Consider the following 20,534-nt stretch of genomic DNA (forward strand, 5'->3'; position numbering starts at 1 on the left):
TTTATTCCAGATTTATGTTAGTGAATTTGTAGTAGAATAAATTTATTCTTAAAGGGGCATAAATCCTCGTTGAGTTCAACTCCAGGCGAAAACATCTCGAGCTTAATTAAGCGCCAGTGCCCAATGTGTAAGGATGAGGCATCAATTCGTAGGCAGGCCATCATACGTGGAAACTTGCTGATTTTTTTTGTATGCAATTTCTTTTTTATGTGACTTTTAAATAGTTTATTGTAAAAGAGGAGACTTTCAACTGAAGAAATAATGTGTGGAGCAATTACAAGATTTGCAGTTTGGTTCTGCGCACTTCTGGTAAGTTTATTTCTGTATAAGTGGTTTCGTATTCAAGGAAATTAACATAAGTGAGTGGATTTTTTAACGAATGTAATGGAGTTCTCTAAAATATTGGTCTGAAAAATCTTAAATAACTTGTAATAATTCAATCGCCTTAAAATAGGGGTCCTTTCACAGGGCAGCATATATTTTTTACTGTGTACTTTATTTTTATAGGTCTGTAATTTGGATGAAACTTACACACAGGGTAAGAGTTATTATCTAATTCATAATGTAAGCAAATTGCGTTTCTCTCAGGTTGTAATACAATCATGATGGCAAAAAGATGTATATATGTAGCAAATGTGAATTTAAGACAAGGATTATCATGCTGCTTTAAGTTAGACTAGGTGCTAGGTAGTCTTTTAAAAATTATTGTATTTTAAAATAATTAGATGAGTAATGTTTTTTCTCATGTTTTGATACGGGTGTTAAAATTTTGGTTTCAAAAGTAAATTCTGATAAGGTCATTGGTGGGGCATGGGGAAACGTTTGAACTACACTCAGGTGTACAATAGGTAACAGTTACTCAGCAAAGGAATTTTGCAATTTCAATTACATGTTCAGCTTGAATCCTTTATATTATTACTTGTAACTCCTCTCATTCAGTGTTGCTAATGACACCAGTAGGGCTCATTGCTCAAACACAGACAGAAATTGTTGCAGGAAAGTTAACTGTTTATTGTTAAAAAGAATACTGACAATAGGGACATTTTCTTTCAACTGAACAAATATGTATGAATTTGTTAACAGGACCTATATACTGCACAATATAACTAGACAATATTTAGAAATATTTTATATTGGATTTTAAAATCTCTGTCATAACTTACACATGTATATGAGATATAAGGAGAAATTAATCAGGAGCATTCATATTTGCAAAGCCATAAATGTATCTGGCCTCTTTCCAAGCAGGCTAAGCTGCCACTTTGTATTTTACACATACAGCAGCCATGGGTGTGATATTGATTTAAAAAATGGGTTTTTTTCTTATTTAATTGGGAAAGTTGTAAGAATGCAGGATGCTTTAATCCTCCTCATTGTGTCAGTCTCATCCATGATGAAGTTGCTTGCCATCTTCATCATTTGTTTAACAAGATGAAATTATGAACCAATGCAAATTATATATCTGTGTGTGTAGCTTCACATGAAAATATGACTGAATCATGGAGATGTTGTGAGTAATCGTCCACGTGAGAGTGATTAAATTGAAATCCTTCAAATTTTGTTGTTTTTATTGTGTTTAGAGCATATTTGTTGACCAAGCTGTGATTGTGTTTTTCAGTTTAAATGTGTAATATATTAAATGAAAATAATATAAAATGTGGGAGAGCGATTATATGCACACTTATACTACTCTCTGCATTTTTTAGATTTTACTCAGGTAACTGTGCCCTTCATTGACAAGTGTTTCGCTCCTGAAAGTTTATGCCCATCAAAAAGTTTCACTTTAGATGGTATTCACTTCACAAATGCAGATTAAATCTTCATTATTCACCATCAATTGAGGGATTCCTTCTAGGTAGTAAAATAAATTTGTGGATGATTGAGTACCCAAAACTTAGGCATGCATTCAATGTAAAACAATCTTGACAAGTACAAAGTACAGTATAAATAGCAAACAAGCCATTGTGATTTTTAATTTTATTCAGCGAGATTAGGAGATGAAATATAAATTACAAGCAGAATTTGCATGCTGGAGGTGTTTCCACTTTGTCCTGTATAAAATTTGGCAAGTAATCAGGAAGACAAAGAATTTGAGTGTGGATGATGGAGGTGCCAATGTATTTGATATGTGTTGACCATTATATAATGACAAATTACTGAACATATACGTGCTTGGCTATTAACTGTGTTTGCTTTTCACTTCACCAGCTTTCAGTAATTCATCAATCTTTCAATCATCATACTACGTTTATGAATATATAAATACACCGTTAAAATGGGAACATGCATCCAGATATTGTGAGCTACGCTTTGGCAGTCTGCCTGTTGTTAGTAAAGTTGCAGACAAGAATGCTATATTGGATCTGTTAGCTACCCAAGGGGTTAATCAGCAAGTATGGATAAATGGAAAACTGAATGAGGTATCAGGAGGGGAAGACATAACTGTGAGAAAGAACAGTAAGTTCGAAAATCATTGCAATGGTAATTAAAATATGTAATAATTGTTTATGATAAAACAAACAAGAATATAGCACGGCTGATGTTCATAGTTAGTTGTGAATGAGGTCTATTTTTACATTTGTTGCAAAATGGGAAAAATAGCAAGTCGAATGTTATGACCCTGCCGCAATGACATTCTGATGGAAGAACTAAAAAGCTGGCAGTAACATAGTTGTTATAGATACAGGCATTATTGTTATATGTCAGATATTGTCTCTTGAAGTTATCAGTGTTACAAAATTTAAACTATGACTTTTGGAAATAGGCATTATAAGATGAGCCCAGTATGTTATATAAATGTGTATCAATGTTAACATTTTAAGAATCTTGTATTTACACATGCTTGCTATCAACTTTTTATAAATGCCTCTGTCCATCTGAAATTTTATTTATATCCTTTTCATATAATTATACCTTCCCAATGGAGATACTGTAGGTCTTTCTTGACAAAAGTGCACAATTGATATGTGATATAAGCAGTTTCCATTATGACACATAGGAATTTGTGTGGAAGAAGTTAACAAGAAGTGGATTATATTTTCTTTTAAATAACCTTTCTGACTCCTCACTTACAAGGTGGCACCTGACCTAGCAGCCCCTTATAAACGTCCTCTCCTCTGTAACACTACCATTTGTCAACCATTTCCATGTTTTGCCTTTTCTCTTTCAATTTCTTCTCTTCCAGTGCTTACAATCCCCTGACTGTAATAGTGGGGTATTTTAGCCCAAACTACAAGTTTAAGATTCAGGTTTAAAGCAAGAACGTGATACTAAATCTTTAATAAATCACTAGTCAGATTCAGCTAGATTATTGTACCCAATTCTTGACATCCCAGTTTGAGGGGGATCCTAAGACCTTGAAGAGGGTATAGAGAAGATTTACCAATCATATGGAGTGTTAAGAGAAACTAGGATTGTTCTTAGATCGGGACAAGTCAATATTCAAAATTGCTTTGATAGAGTGCATAAAGAAAAACTGTTCCCTCTGGCTGAAGGGCAAGAACCAAAGGACACAAATTTAAGATAAGGAATTAGGGTGAGCTGAGGATACATTTATTTACAGAGCAAGTTGCTATGATCTGAAAAGCACTGACCAAATGGGCAGTTAAGGAGGGGCAATAAATGCTGGCCTTGCCAGTGATGATCACATGTTAGAAATTAATTTTAAAAGTGATTGGAAAAGTGATTCAGCAGTAACTTTCAAAGCAGAATTGAATATATATTTTAAACAGAAAAATTTGCAATAAGTGGGGAGGAGCAATAGAATGGGATTTCATCTATAACTCTTTCAAAGAGCTGGCACAGGCACAATGGGCTGAACGGCTCCTTCAGGACTATAAGATTCTAGAATCAAGCTACATGTGCAACAGTTTCGACAGCCTTCTAAGTGATTTTTGATGAGACTACTTTACGACGCTATCGAGAATTTAGTGCATGTGACAAAAGAGTCACTGGCTGGGAAAAACTTCTTAAAATGTTAGTAGGTAGGCGTCACCAAATGTGGATACTATTAGTATAGAAACATGTAATGATACTGACAATATATGAATCCTGTATGGAAAGATGATAGCAGGTATCTGAAGTTACTTTTTGTCATGGCAATACACAGAACTTGCTCAGCTTTTCTCATGTGGCCCATGCTACCAGTTGCTTCTGACTGGCCTATATGGTGTTACTGAAGGAAATGAGCCAAAGTGGGGACACTCCACTTTGTGCACACGAAAGCTTTGACTCAATGCCAACTTCAGGTGACACAACTCACTGGCTCTATGTGAATGAAATTTGCTCCCTGTATTTTCTACTTAATTGAAGGAGACTGCTCCTTACCATCAAGCTAATGAACTGTCGGTGAAAAAGTTCTGCATTTCTGAGGTTTGCAGTGTCCACTATTTACTTGGTAAATTCTAACAGATTTTGTTTGAACTTTTACTTCAGGTGCTGACAGGTTCAAGACCCTGGCATTCCTGAACAAAACAGATACCAAACATGCCAAAATTCTCAATGTGCTGCCTCCTTTGTCAGCTGTTACAATCTGTGCACGTGTTCAGTGGGACAGCCAATCTTCCGACATTGCCACAGTATTTTCTTATGCCATTCCAGCGTTTATTAATGAATTCCAGCTGCGTGGTCGTATTGACGATGTTGGATTCATCCAGTTAGCTCTGATAGTTCATGGACATCACACGCCCTACAGATCGGTGCTGAAAAGTGACGGACTGTGGCATCACTTTTGTGTAACATGGCAAAATGAAAATGGTGCTTGGTTTATTTATGCAGATGGGGTAAAGGTGAGTTCAGGAGATGGCTGCTACAGTTCGCAAATTATTGCTGGAAATGGGATATTTATTATTGGTCAAGATCAAGACTCATTAGGAGGTACATTCAAACAAAATGAGGCTTTTAGTGGCAACATCACAGACTTGAACATTTGGACTCGTGTGCTGGATGCAAACCAGATTAAAGCAGTCAGTATGTGCTCTTTCCCTCAGCAAAATCTCATTTACCAGTGGAATTTGACCAGTTTGGAAATTGAGCCAAGTGTTCAAATTATGGAACTTCAGTTGAATTGCACAGGTAAGGAATCATAAGTAAAATGATTATAAATTTATCACCAAATATTCTACTGCAGAAATGACAGTAAATATTCAAATTCCAAAGCTTGCTTATTGTCCTTTTCCAAAATATTTAATTTTATTAAAAATATTACATTTGAATCTAATAAAAACCAAAAGAACTGCGGATGCTGTAAATCAGGAACAAAAACAGAAGTTGCTGGAAAAGCTCAGCAGGTCTGGCAGCATCTGTGAAGAAAACATCAGAGTTAATGTTTTAGAAAGGGCACCGGACCCTTCATTTACTCACATTATACTGCATCTGCCATGCATTTTCCCACTTACACGGCTTGTCCAACTTACACTAAAGCAACTCTGCATCCTCCTCGCAGCTCACCCTCCCAGTCAGCCTTATGTCATCTGTAAATTTGGTATTATTTAGTTTCCTCATCTAGACTATTAATATAGATTATGATTAACTGGGCTCTGAGCACTAATCACTGCAGTACGCCACTAATCACTGCCTGCCAATTGGAATAAAGACCCATTCATTCCTATACTTTATTTCCTGTCTGTCAATCCGTTTTCTCTCCATCTCAATAGACTCCCATGAGTTTTAATTTTACAGGTGGAACTTTGTAAAAAGCCTTCTGAAAATTAAAATCAACCAACCTGGCTGGCAGTACCTCCCCATCAACTGTACCAGTTATGTCCTTAAAGAATTCCAGATTTGTCAAGAATGATTCCCCTTAGAACATAGAACAATACAGCACAGTACAGGCCCTTCAGCCCATGATGTTGTGCCGAACCTTTACCCTAAATCTAAGACCTATCTAACCTCCACCCCTACCTTATACTGTCATCAAATCCTTAAATTCATGCTGGCTCTTTGCTATCCTGCCACTGAATTCCAAATGCTGAGTTATTAAATCTTTTATGATGGTCTGTAGCATTTTCCTGCCCAACCACCTGACTGGTCTGTAATTCCCTTGATTTTCTCCGGCTATCACTTATTCCCCATTCTGTCTTTTGTTCTTGTCTCAGATTCCCCTTCCTCTGATTCCTTGCGTAGATTTCCAACCCCTTGTTATTTTAGTTTAAAGGTTTCTCAGCCACTCTAAAAAAAATTCCTCTTGGCAATCTGTCTCTTTCCTGTCCAGGTGTAACTCAGTCCAGTTTACACTGATCCCACCTCCCCCAAAACAGATTCCAATGCCCCAGGTCTCTGAAACCCTCCTTCTTACGCCATTTCTTTAGCCATATTCATCTGATTATATCCTGCTGTTTCTACTCTGACTGGCACGTGATACTGGTCGTAATCCTGCGGTCACTACCTTTTTGAGGTCATACGGTATTTGTGGTCATGCAACAGCTTTGAGCTATCTTGCTATGACTTACCCCTTTAAACTTTCTTGAAGACGCTTATGATCAAACAATATCCATTCTTCCAAGCCTTTTATTCCCTTGTACTCATTACTAAAGAATACAGTCCTTACAAACTATAAACCAAAAAAAACAGAAAGCAAATAGCACAACTTCCTCTGTGCACCGAATTCCCAAAGCTCTTCACATTTCCAGATATATGCACAAGTACTCTGACTGTGTCTTATTAATAATGCACTCTCTCCCGACTGCTTGTGCACAAAGCGCACTGATCATGTGTTTGCAGTAGATCCTTTCTTAAGTAGAGCAGAAATGACTTGCACCAGTTAGCTTCAATGGTAATCAGCACCTATTGAAGCCTATTCAGGTTTTAGGTGATTGACAGTTAACTGTCACAAGTGTAGCTGTTCACAAAGATGCAAATGCTCTCTGAAGTGCAGTTTATTTAGACCTGAAATATCGCTCAAATGCAAATGAAAAGGTTAATTTGAAGAGAAGTTATGAAGACATTAAATCTCTTTGGGATAGACTTAATCAGTTTGGAGACTAATTTTTGTTACATAATTGGTAATTTCATTGCTCTTCTAAGTTTAGTAAAAGCAAAATTCTGCAGGTGCTGGAGATCTGAAATAAAAACAGAAAATGGTGAGAAACTCAAATTGTGTGACAGTATCAGTGGAGAAAGAAAATGTATTAACATTTTGAGTCCAATATGACTCTTCCTCAGAACCTTCCTAAGTTTAAGTGACCAACTCAGTTTTGTTGCGTTATTATAGATCTGCAAATTTCTTCAGGCGAATGTCAGACTTTTGATGCTGCCTCTGGATTTAAAAGCCAAGTTGGCTGTGAGAATCTACTGTCCTTCCTCTGCCAGTTGACAAAAGGTTGGTTATTGGTATAATTTGAAAATCTTGAACATAAACTTTTCTTCAAATACTTTAGTACACTAAGCAGTAAAATCGACTACATCATTGAATTGCATATTAATAGTAAATTACAAATATTTTATTATTTTGATGTTTCTGATGTTAGTATAATTTTGATTCTGTTTTAAATTCTGCTCAGTTTATGGCTCATCAAAGAATGCTGATGCTGTAATTTCCATACTATTTATGAAAGTAAGACAATACTCAATGAATTGTGTTGGAGGTCTGTAAAGAGATTTGGTAAAATTGTTGGGACATTGTTCCTTCAATATTCTGATCTGACCAATCTGCACACATTGTACACCATCGACATAAGTCCTGCTTCCTGAGGTCAACAACTCAACCCTCAATCTGTTGATCACATCTGCCTCTAAATCCCATAACCATTCTCCTGACTCTCCAAATCCACCAAGAGGAACAGAACTTCTGAGCTCTGCTGCATCCATCCAGGCAAATGGACAGTATTCTATCACGCTTCAGAATTGCGTCTTGTAGATGGTGGACAAGAATTTGCGAACAGGAGGTGAATTACTCATTGCAGAATTCCACGGCTCTGCCCAACTCTAGTAGCCACTGTGTTTAAACTGTTATTTCAGATCAGTTTCTGGTCATTAGTAGGATGTAGATAGTAGGGGTTTGAGTGGCAGTAACGCTATTGAAAAGCGAGGGGTGATGGTTAGTTTCTTTCTTGGAGGTGGGTATCGTCTGAAATTTGTGGGGCATGAGCATTACTTTACATTCATCAGCCCAAACCTGGATGTTATCCGGACCTTGCTGCATATGAACGCAGACTGCTTCAGTATTGGTGTGTTGTGACTGGTAGTGAGCATTGCGAGCCATCAGCAAACATCCTCGTGACTGACCCTATGATGGAAGGAAGGTTATTGATGAAGCAGGTGAACAAGGTAGGTCAAGGACACTACCCTGAAGTTGTCAGTGCTCAAATACAGCAAGACCTGGACAATACCCAGGCTTGGGCTGACAGGTGGCAAGTAACATTTGTGCCACATGAATGCTAGGCAATGACCAGATCAAACAAGAGAGGATCTAACCATCACCTGTTGACATTCAATAGTATCGACATCACTGAATCCCACACAATCAGCATGCTGCAGGTTACCATTGATGGGGAACTGAACTGGATTCATCATATAAGTTTTGTGGCTACAAGAGCAGATCAGAGGGTAGGAATCTGCAACAAGTAACTCATCCCCTGACTCCCAAAGCCTGTCCATCATCTACATAGCACAAGTCAGGAGTGTGGTGAAATATATGTGCAACAACTGCTGGCTCAGCCAGCGATGTCCACACCCTGTGAGTTTACAAAAAAACCTCCTGCAGTGATGTTTTTGGCTGTGATGATTGACTACAACAACTGCAGCCATTTTCCTTCCTGCTTAGTATGACTGCAAACAGTGGACTGTTTTCCCTGATTCCCATAGCTTCCTGTTTTGTTAGGATTCCTTGATGTTGTACTTAAAAGCTGCTGTGATGGCAAGGGCAATCACTTTCCCCTACCTCTGGATTTCAGCCCCTTTGCCCATGTTTCAAGGCTGTAATGGGTTGAGGAGCTGAGCAGCCTTAGCAGAACACAATCTGAACATCCGTGAGCTGGTTATTCCTGTATTTGGGCTGTCAGGAACCCCTTCCAACACCTTGCTGATCATTGAGCATAGACTGAAGGGACAGTAGTTGATCAGGTCGGATTTGTCCTGCCTTTTGTGAACAGAACATATCTGGGCAATTTTCCCCTTTTTTTATTCACTCGTGGGATGTGGGCATTGCTGGCTGAGCCATCATTTATTGCCCATCCCTTTTTGTATTTGAGAAATTAGTGGTGAGCTGCCTTCATAGGCTGCTGCAGTCCATGTACTGTAGGTAAACCCATAGTTTGGTTAGAGGGAATTCTGGGATTTTTACCCTGTGATAGTGAAGGCTGGCTTGGAGCGGAACCTGCTGCCCTTGTCCTTCTATATGGAAGTGGTCATTGCTTTGGAAGATTCTGCCTGAGGATCTTGGGTGAATTTCTGCTGTGCATCTTGTAGATAGTACACACTGCTGCTACTGAGTGGATTGGATGTTTGTGGTTGTGGTGCCAACCAGCGGGCTGCTTTGTCCTGGATGGTATCAAGCTTCTGGACTGTTGTTGGATCCAGGCAAGTGGGGAGAATTCCAACACATTCCTGTAAATGGCGGACAGGCTTTGGGAAGTCAGAAGGTATGTTACTTGCCGCAGTATTCTGAGTCTCTGACCTGCTCTTGTAGCCACTGTATTTATATGGCCAGTTCCGTATAGTTTCTGGTTAATGGTAACCCCCAGTATGTTGTTAGTGGGATTCAACAAATGGTAATGCTATTGAATATCAAGGGGGAATATTAGATTGTCTCTTGTTGATGGTGCTAATTGCCTGGCATTTTCAGCTCAAGCTTGGATATTGTCCAGGTCTTGCTGCACTTGGACATGGTATACCTCAAAACCTGAAGAGTCATGAACAGGGGTGTGGCTCGTTTTGGAACAAACCTCAGTACTGTTGCCATGAATGTTGTCATGGCCCACATGGCTGCATCCAGTGGCTTCACCTGTTCGTTGATATCACATGCAGCAAATCAAATTGTCTGAAGACTGGCAACTATGGAAGTGGGGACCTCAGGAGGTGGCTGAGATGGATCATCCACTTGGCACTTACAGCAAAAAATGCTTGCAAATGCTTCAGTCTTAATTTTTCCGTTGATGTGCTGTACTCCCTCATCATCAAGGATGTGTATATTTGTGGATCCTATATCTTCTATTAGTTGTTCAATTATTCAGCACCAGACAAAACTGCTTGTGGCAGGACTACAGAATGTAGATCTGATCCCATGATTGTGGAATCACTTATCCCTATATATTGCATGTTGCAACCGCTGTTTCACTTGTAAGTAAGCTTCACCAGGTTGACACCTCATTTTTAGGATTGCCTGGCACTGTTCTTGACATGCCTTCCCGCACTTTTCATTGAACGTTTGAAATTTTATGGTGAGGCATAGCAGCATTCATCTAATTGCGGCACATTGCCAATCGAAGAGTCGTTTTACACCTGTCTTTACTTTTAAAGTCTTGAGGGAGGAGTTCAGTCATGGTGAGAATTGTGAATGAATGCCTGGCTTGTTATTCTGCATGCATTTGGACAGGAGAAGTTGTAGGGGAGAGCTTGTGTCTATCACTGGACTCCTTTCCAAGTTGGGCAGCCAACCAGCCTCTAGTCTGCCTCCCTGCAGCTCCCGCTTCCCACACCAATCCCATCCTGACATCAATATCTTCTTATCCAGGTCCCTCTGCCCCCATCCCTCCCTGGGTCCTCCCCTTCCAGCCTCACTGATGATCCTGTAGGCTCCAGCACTGGGGCAGTAGGACTGCTTGCAATCTCAACAGTGGCCACCATGCCTCCCAAAAGCACTGCTGGTCCTAAAAGCTGCTGGTAGATCTCTGAGGTGGGACTTCATCCAAGTGAGGAGCTGAATTACCTTCTCAAGCAAATAAACGCTGCACGGATCCTGCTGTAATTATCAATATTACCGGTGGAAGGGAAGGAAAATCATGCCCGTGGAATTTTTGTAGGACGAGAATATGATTCCATTGTTGGTAAAGGAAACATTCTGTTGTGGATTCTTGATTCTTGGTCGGCGCAACATCGAGGGCCGAAGGGCCTGTACTGCGCTGTAATGTTCTATGTTCTATGTTCCATGATGGTTTTGCTCTGAAATTTTTAAACAAGGTGATGCATTTTCAGATGGTAAATGCAGAACTGACACAAACCATTACTCAACACAACCCTTCTAAACTTGAAAAATGCTTTAATAATGAATAAAATTCTAATTTGTAATTCTACTGAGGAAAAAAAATATAAGTACTCTCAATCCGGTGTTGACATATGTTTATTATTCAAAGAACTGTCATTAAATGAAATCTCAATCTCTAAATTTAAAAAGTTAGGCAGTGCATTGTTCAGACAGTTTGCTTAATTCCCCGCCACTGTGAAAATTAACATTATTTTCAACAGATCTGTACAAATAAGATTATACAAACAAATTTGAGTACATTATAAACTTACTTATTCCTGAGTTGAATAGGAGAATGTCATATCTCATTAGAGATTACATTTCATTTGAGGCATTACTCTCTTGACTTAAATGATTACATTTAGAATAATGTATCTGTTTGTATTGTAGATACATATTTGAAGTTAAACAAGTTTCAGTCGGATTCAAGAAGCTTATTCAAGACTAAATCGAAAGCATTTTCTCACAATACAATGGTAAATTCTTTTTTATATTGATTGCAAGGACAGTCTGATATAAGATTCTTATAATCTCTGGGTAATTGCTTCACCAAATTGCAAAACAAGTATGTCTTTATTCAGCTTAAAGTGCAGTATGATTATATACCATATTTCAAACACATATTTGTTAGCGACTGTACCAACACTACTTACAGCTCCTCACACAAAGATGATGATGGAGTAAAAACACTGGAGTGCAAGAGAGTTGTATTCTAAAATCAGGTTTTTTTTGTGTATGCCTGTGAACTCATGTTATTGCAGCCATTTGGTTTGTCTCTAGCACCATCGTATTTCAGATTATTTGTAATTTTCTCTTTGCCTCAATTAACTAGTTCATAGGTCTTCCCTTCACTTGTTATTCAGCTGTTGATACTTTACTCACACTGTTATACACTTTTGGTCACCTGCAAAGACTTGTTATTCAGCCTGTTGACACTCCATCACAGTATTTGCACTTATCTGTTTGCACTTTTAATTACCTGGAATTATCTTGCCACTTTCTGTCCACCTATATGTTCTAGGCCTGTGCGCTTCCCTCCACTTCACCTGACGAAGAAAGCTTGTGATTTCAAGTAAACCTGTTGGACTATAACCTGGTATCATGTGACTTCTGACATTATTTTGATAAAAGTGTGTAAAGCAAAGAAAATGGCTTTTAAATTATATTTTTTCACCTAAAATCGTGAGGTGAGGAAAACAGTAGACTCCATACACAGCAGAACACACAGTTTGACAGAAGAGATGAACAGTGTTTACATTGCTTTTTAATATTCAAGAAATCATATCATTTGTTCTGGCTCTCTTGTATAACCTTCCGGTATGCTTCAACCTTATTAAGATCTGTAACCTGGGGGCTAGTTTTAACGTCAACTTTCCAGCAGAAACTGATGGATGAGGTTTTAAGACCCGACAATAAATTTCAGGCAAGGGAACACTTATTGCTATGGTATTAGGATGATGTATTAAGCAACAAAAAAAATAAGAACCATAGGCGGTTAGGAAGGCTGAAAGGGGTCATGAAATGTCCTTGGCAAACAAGAATAAAGAAAGTTGAAAGGAATTTTATACATGTATAAGGAGCAAGAGGGTAGGTAGGGAAAGGCTGAATCTACTGAAGGACAAAAGAGGGGATTCATAAGTGGAGCTGGAGGAAGTCGGTAATTATCAATGCAAAGGAACAGGACATGGTGGATGGTGCGTGTAGCGATGTGATTTTCTAGAGTATGTCGATATAAAAATGGAGGAGGTGTTGGGTGTTTTGAAAAGAATCAAGGTAGTCAAATCCCCAGGACCTGATGGGATCTATCCTGGAATACTCAGGGAGGGAAGAGAGGAAATTGCTGGGGCTTTGTACAAAATCTTTGTATCCTCTTTAGTCATAGGAGAGTCTTAGACAACTGGACAATCGCCAATGTTGTTCCTTTGTTTAAGGACGGCAACAGCGATAATCTAGGAAATTACAGGCTGGTGAGCTTTATGTCGGTAGTAAGGAAATTATTAGAGATAAGCACCATGGCTTTGTGCGGGTGAGGTCATACCTCACAAACTTGATTGAGTTTTTTGAGAAAATGACAAAAAATGATTGTGGGCAGAGCGGTGGAAGTTGCCTACATGGTCTTTAGCTAGGCCTTTGACAAGGTCTCTCATGGAAGGCTGATACAGAGGTGATGTCACATGGAATCCGCAGTGAGCCGGTAAGATGGATACAAAACTGCCTTAGGCATAGAAGACAGAGAGTTGCAGCGGATGTATGTTTTTCTGACGGGACATCTGTGACCAGTGGTGATCCATACAGATCAGTGTTGGGACTCCTGTTGTTTGTAATATATATTTGATCTAATTTATTGTTATCACATGTATCTAAGTACAGTGACAAGTTTTGCTTTGTGAGCAGTACAAGCAGATCATAGCAAACAAGGACATACAGATCATAGGGTGCTTAGACAGAGCAAGGCATGCAAGCTTACGACTGTACAGGAGGTGCACAAAAGCAAAGTCAACGTTAGATTTGAAATTAGAGAGGTCCGTTCAGCAATCTGATAACTGCAGGGAAGAAGCTGTTCTTAAACCCATTGGTGCATGTGTTCAAGCTTCTGTATGTTCTCCCTGATGGGAGAGATCGGAAGGGAGTATTACCAGAGTGGGAGGGGTCTTTGATAATGTTGGCAGCCTTTCAGCAGCAGCGAGAAGTGTAAATGGAATCCATGGATGTGAGGTTGGCTTCCATGATGGCGTAAGCTGTACGCACAACTTTCTACAGTTTCTTACAGTCCTGGGCAAAGCAGTTGCCATACTAAGCCACCAAGCATCCAGATGGAATGCTGTTCTATGGTGCATCTGAAGAAGTTGGTGAGGGTCCTTATGAACATGCCAAATTTCCTAAGCCTCCTAAGGAAGAAGAAGCGTTGTTGTGCCTTCTTGACTGTTGCATCTATGTGGCTGGTACAGGACAGATTGTTGGTTATCGTCACTGCTAGGAACTTGACGTTCTCAACCCTCTCCATCTCAGCTCTGTTGATGTAGATATGGGGGTGTCCTCCTCCTTTCTTCCTGAAGTCAATGACTGGTTCTTTTCTTTTGCTGACATTGACAGAGAGATTGTTATCATTGCACCATGACACCAAGCACTCTATCTCCTTCCTCTATTCTGACTCATCATGGTTTGATATCCGTTCTACAATGGTGGTGTCATCAGCAAACTTGTAGATGGCATTCATATGAAATTTGGCTACGCAGTCGTTGGTGTAGCGGGAGTACAGTACGGGGCTGAGTACACATCTGTACTGTTGTCTACATTCATTGATTGCGGCCTGTGGGTCAGGAAGCTGAGGATCCAGTTGCAGAGGGCGGAGACAAAACCTAGGTCTTGGAGTTTTGAGATTAGTCTGATTGGGATTATGGTGGATGAAGGCGGATCTGTAGTCAATAAATAGGAGCCTGACATGGTGTCCTGGTTATTCCAGATTTTCAGAGTGCTAGGGAAGTGGCGTCCGATGTGGCCGGTAGGCAAATTGCAGGGGATCAAGGCATGTTGGGAGGCCAGAGTTGATGTGGGCTATGGCTAACCTCTCGAAGCACTTCATAATTATGGAGGTCAGAGTCACAGGGCTCCAAATGATTTGGAGGAGAATGTGGTCTGATTAGTAAGTTTGTGGATGACACAAAGACTGGGGGAGCTGCAGCAAGTGAGGAGAATTGCCAGAGGATACAGCAAAATATTGATAGGCTTGAGACTTGGGCAGAAAAATGGCAGATAGAATGTAGTCCAAACAAGTGCAAAGTGATGCATTTTGGAATGTCTAATGAAGGAGGGGCATTTATAACGAATGGCAGAACCCTTAGACGTGTTAACAAACAGAGGGATCTAGGTGTACAAGTCCTCAGTTCTCTGAAAGTGGTAACACAACTGGATAGGTGGTCAAGAAGGCATCTGGCATGCTTGCCTTCACAGAGTATAAAAGTTGACAAGTCATGTTGCAGCTGTATAGAACTTTAGTTAGGCCACACTTGGAATATTGTGGACAGTCCTGGTCACCACATTACCGGAAAAATGTAGAGGCTTTGGAGAGGGTAAAGAAAAGGTTTACCAGGATGTTGTCTGGTTTGGAGGGTATTAGCTCTGAGCAGAGATTGTAAAAATTTGGTTTGTTTTCACTTGAATGTCGGAGGCTGAGGGGCAACCTGATAGAAGCTTACAAAATTATGAGAAGAGAGGATAAAATGTATAGTCGAACTCTTTGTTCCCAGGGTAGAAATGTGAATTACTAGGGGACATAGGCTTACTGTAAAAGGGGGAAAATTTAAAGGAGGCATGAGAAACAAATATTTTGCACAGACGGTGGTAAGTGCCTGGAATGTGTTGCCAGAGGAGGTAGAAGTAGATACAAAAACAATGTTTAAGATGCATCTTGATGGATAAATGGCTAGGCAGGGAATAGCAGGATATGGACTGCATAGAAGCAAAGTTTAAAAGAGATAAATCAATGGCTGAAGACATGGTGTATTGTTCAGAGATTCGGGTTTTTGGACAATTAGAATGTCTTTTCGGACAGAAGAGACCTATTTAGAAAGGATGGGTCTAACTTAAACTGGAAACTTGATTGAATTTTTTGAGGAAGCTACCAAGAAGATTGATGATGGTAGAGCAGTAGAAGTTGTTTATTTGGATTTTAATAAAGCAATTGACAAGGTTCCACATGGTAGACTAATTAATAAAGTTAGGTCACGTGGGATTCAGGGTGAGCTTGCCAATTGGATACAAAATTGGCTTAATGGCAGAGATAATGGTGAAGGGTTGCTTTTCAGACTGGAGGACAATGATGAGCGGTGTTCAACAGGGATTGGTTCTGGGTCCAGTTTTGTTCGTCATACAAATAAATGATTTGGCTGAGAATATAGAAGGCATGGTTAGTAAGTTTACGGATGACACCAAAATCGGTGGCATAGTAGACAGTGAAGAAGATTTTCTGAGATTATAAAGGGGTTTGATCAAATGGGTCAATGCACTGAAAAATGGCAGATGGAGTTCAATCCGGATAAATGCGAAGTATTGCATTTTGGTACAACAAACAAGGGTAGTGTTGTAGAACAGAGGAATCTGGGGCGCAGGTACATAATTCTTTGAATATAGACAGGATGGTTAAAAAGGCATTTGGCACGCTTGCCTTCATTGCTCAGTCCTTTGAGTATAGGAGTTGGGAAGTCATGTTGAGGTTGTACAGGACATTGGTGAGGCCTCTTCTGGAATAATGTGTCCAGTTCTGGTCGCCCTGTTATAGGAAGGATATTTATCAAGCTGGAGAGCGTTAGAGGAGATTTACCAGAATGTTGCCAGATATGGAAGGTTTGAGTAATAAAGAAAGGCTGGATAGGCTCGGACTTTTATCACTGGAGAGTTGCAGGCTGAGAGGCGACCTGATAGAAGTTTATAAAATAATAAGACGTACAGATAGAGTTATTGCTAGTTGTATTTTCCCTAGAATGGATATTTCAAGACTAGGGGGCACATTTTTAAGGTGAGAGGAGAGAGATTTGAAAAGACATGAGGCAAATTTTTACATAGAGGGTGGTTCACGTGTGGAATGAACATCCTGAGGAAGTGGAGGATACGGGTACAACTTTAACATTTGAAAGACATTTGGATAGGTACATGAATAGGAAAGGTTTGAAGGGATATGGGCCAGGAGCAGAAAGGTGGGACTAGTTTAGTTTGGGATTATGTTCGGCATGGACTGGTTGGACCAAAAGGTTTGTTTCCATGCTGTATGACTCCATGACTCCATAACTCTATAACCCTAAAAAGGTTTTAGCTTTTTATGTTGGCGCAGGCTTGGTGGGCCAAAGGGCCTGTTCTTGCACTGTACTGTTCTTTGTTCTTTGGCTGTTGATATCATAGTTTAGATGGCTCTTGCTTCCCACTGACTTCCAGCAGCACAAAAGACTTTCATCTTTTCTTTCCCTATATCTTGAAATTTATGCATCTTGAAATCTGTCCCTTCAACTGAGTTCTTTAATCCTGTGTGGCCAGGGCTTTGCTGTGTTGTGACATTGCCAATATACTTTGATCTCATTTTGTTTCAGTGGTCACACATTCGTCATCACAGCCTAAACAGGGAATCCTCACCCAGCAAACAGCCCGTCTTTAACTTTTCTCGGTTTCACTATTTGCTAAATTTAATAATCAGCATCCTCATTTATAGTTCCAACGTCAATTTATTTACACATTTCAAAGCATACCCTTTGATCATAACTGATAAAATAGTTTGGACATCCGTCCCTATTCACACTATCAGCTCACAGTGCCAATCCCTGTTATAATGTGATCTCAATTTAATGCAAGGCTTAGGCGGTACACAACTAAAAATTAACCCTTCAATGAGCAGAAGCCTCATATAAATGAAAAACACAGATAAAACATCCTAATACGAAAGGTATGAAAATTACAAAATGGATACACTTCTAACACTGATGGGATCATTTCAGCAATTTCTTTAACATCTCAGTGGGCTCGTAATCCAGAAACCTGGGTTTGTGTTCTGGGGACAGGGTTCAAGTCCCACCTTGGTAGATGGTGAAAGTGGAATTCAATAAAAATCTGGATGAAATATAGACAGGATAGCCAATCATAACAACAATGTAGACACTGTTGATTGTTGTAAAAAACCCACCTGGCTCACTAATGGCCTTTAGGAAGGAAATCCGCCTTCTTTAACTGGTCTGGCCTACATGTGACTCCAGACCCACAGCAATACGATTGATTCTTAACTAGCCTCTGGGCAATTAGAGATGGGCAATAAATGCTGGCCTGGCCAGTGATGCTCATATCCTGTGAACAAATAAAAAAGACAAAAACAGACATTGTTGGAAAAGCTCAATTCTAAGGAAGAGTCAATGGACTCAAAACATTAACTCTGATTTCTCTCCACAGATGCTGCCAGACCTACTGAGCATTTCTAGCAATTTCAGTTTTTGTTTCTGATTTACAGCATCCGCAATTCTTTCGGTTTTTATTTTGTAAATAAAAAAAGACTGTACAACTGTAGTGGCGGGTTTCGATTACTCAATAGCAGCCTTGTCTTTTTTTGGTGAGAAAAGCTTAAAGTTATATTCAGTACCTTTGTTACATTAATAAAATATCACAATTCACCAGCTGCAGGAGACCCTGTCACAAATTTAATGTATTTACATATAATGTTGTTTATGATGATCTTGTAATGTCCTTACCTCTGATCCAGGAAGCCTGGTTGAAGGTCTACCTGCTTCAGAGCTGTGTAATAACATCTCTGGATGGGTTGATTAGAAAATATCTATAATGTTCAAGGCAATAAAGACTAAATTAACCTAAACATAATGTTATATAGAAAAATATTAGCTTGTCACTTTTTATAAATTGCCAAGTAACAGGGGAGAAGTATATAATGAGGTACTCACATGAACTCTATTAATGTAAACTCTCTTTGCACAGGCTATTGAGTACATGTCATTGAGTAATACAAAACTTGTACCCAATATTTCTGAAGCTGAAACTATACTGAAGACAGTACAACATGTTCTAAACATGGAAAATGTCACTTTGCAATCCGCTGACATGCTAAGTGTCATACGCTTGCTACAAAATGTTGCCAACATGGAGCCAGATGTAAATGACACACAGGAAGCTTTTGAGAATGTAAGCCGAAGCTTTATCCACATCGCTGGTGAGGTTCTTGATCGGCACAATGCAGAGGGGTGGACTGAAATTAATGAGGTAATCAGTCATATTTCTTACCATAACCTGAACTGTTTGAACTGGGGAATAGGAAATATTTCAAAGAGTAACCTTGTTTTTTCACACAAGGACAGGTCAGTGTATAAACAACAACTAAGTGATCATTCGCTCTAGAAGTGTTCATTTCAGATAGCTTAAAATTTTGCAGAACCAGTACTGAAATCATTTAAGTATGTCAGTAGGAAATAAGTCGGAAAATATGTCTTCAAGTTTAGAACTGAATAAAGGGAGTGATTTTAACCTTATTTACAGTAAGAAACAGCAGCTAGTTTCTCTTTAGGCTGTCCTTGCATGAATCTAGGTTGGGGCAAGAAGGTAAGCCTAATTCTTCTTTTACAATCAATAATCAGCAATTAAAAATACTGCCTATTGACATATCATTTTAGTTTATGTATGAATTGAGCTGCAAATCAATTGAATTTTCACTGATGGTTCTGTCTATTGTGGCTAAAGTGCATGCCGAGGAGCTGCTAACAAGAAGACGTATTGGAAATTGAGCTGCTGTGAACCTCTCATTCACAACTCTCACATGGTTGGAGAGGTTCATTATCAAGGTTTGAAAAGGAGTTTATTTGTTTGCCTGCTTACTTGAAGATTTAAGCTAGTCTAATAGCCATGGAAATATACTTAACAAAGTAGGGAAGTGTTTTTTTTAAGGTTCTTGAACATTGTATTATGTTATAAAAAATCTCTTATGCTTTAATGATTTTTAATGATTGTTGATCTTAGATTGTTCATGGTCCAATGGCAATAGTTTATGGTGTGGACAGAATGGTGCAAAATCTGAACAAACTGCTCACTTCTGATCAAGAAAGTATAGTCATTAGAAGCAAAAACATCCGTAAGTAGAGCTCTCAATAATCACCTGGACCAAATATTTCTTCAGCTATTAGATTAAAACAAAATACACAAAATAAAATTCTAATAGCAACATTGAAGTAGGCTCCTGTTACTTTACAAATCTGTTGGTCAGTCTTGTAAAGATCTTTGAGCTTGACATTTTTAAAAAAGCCTAGAAATTATGAACTTGCAAAAATAAACACGGCATTCTAGGTTTTGGGGCTATCATGTACAAAAACAAGAGTGTAATTGTAAATCTGTAGAAGTCATTATTTAGGCTACAGTTTTAAGCATCTACTTTCAGAATGGTGTCAAGGCGACAAAGAGAATAAATTTGTTGACATTATTTACACATATGAGACATAATCTTTTCACCTTGGTCCCTGCCAGAACATGGGGGGACCATTTGTTGGTTGGGAACCTGACTTAAGTGATTTTCCTTCCAGTCACAAGTTGGCCATTGCCATTGTGTGCCCAGTGCTCACCTCCTCCAATGAGAACGAGTTCTTGCTCCAGGAGGCTGCATTAACTTGACGCGGGAGCTTAAGCCTCCTGTGAGTTTGGAGCTCTGAGACGTCAGTGCTAAAGACACTATTTTGGTGGTCTCACTCCTTTCCAGCAGAAATTCTTTGCTTATAAGACTTGCTTCTTGATCTAAGTAGTATGAGAATGGTATTTGGTGTCCATAATTTATGTCCTGAAGAATTTGAGGAGAAGGAAGCTGGTGCTGTGATTCCTAATGTTTCTC

The 20,534-nt window shown here is 39.2% G+C and overlaps 1 protein-coding gene across 1 annotated transcript in view; it reads left to right on the forward strand.

Annotated features, from left to right (window-relative positions):
• The first annotated feature begins 261 nt into the window (after positions 1–261).
• Positions 262–20,534, forward strand: part of adgrd2 (adhesion G protein-coupled receptor D2) — a 143,789-nt gene continuing 123,516 nt past the window's right edge. The window contains exons 1-8 of the mRNA XM_048613375.1: positions 262–309; positions 508–538; positions 2,209–2,457; positions 4,435–5,073; positions 7,211–7,318; positions 11,570–11,655; positions 18,644–18,925; positions 19,676–19,787. Coding sequence (XP_048469332.1) covers positions 262–309; positions 508–538; positions 2,209–2,457; positions 4,435–5,073; positions 7,211–7,318; positions 11,570–11,655; positions 18,644–18,925; positions 19,676–19,787 — 1,555 coding nt within the window. The remainder of the gene's footprint in view (positions 310–507; positions 539–2,208; positions 2,458–4,434; positions 5,074–7,210; positions 7,319–11,569; positions 11,656–18,643; positions 18,926–19,675; positions 19,788–20,534) is intronic.

Source organism: Rhincodon typus, chromosome 28 (assembly GCF_021869965.1).
Source record: "Rhincodon typus isolate 14 chromosome 28, sRhiTyp1.1, whole genome shotgun sequence".
NCBI lineage: Eukaryota > Metazoa > Chordata > Chondrichthyes > Orectolobiformes > Rhincodontidae > Rhincodon > Rhincodon typus.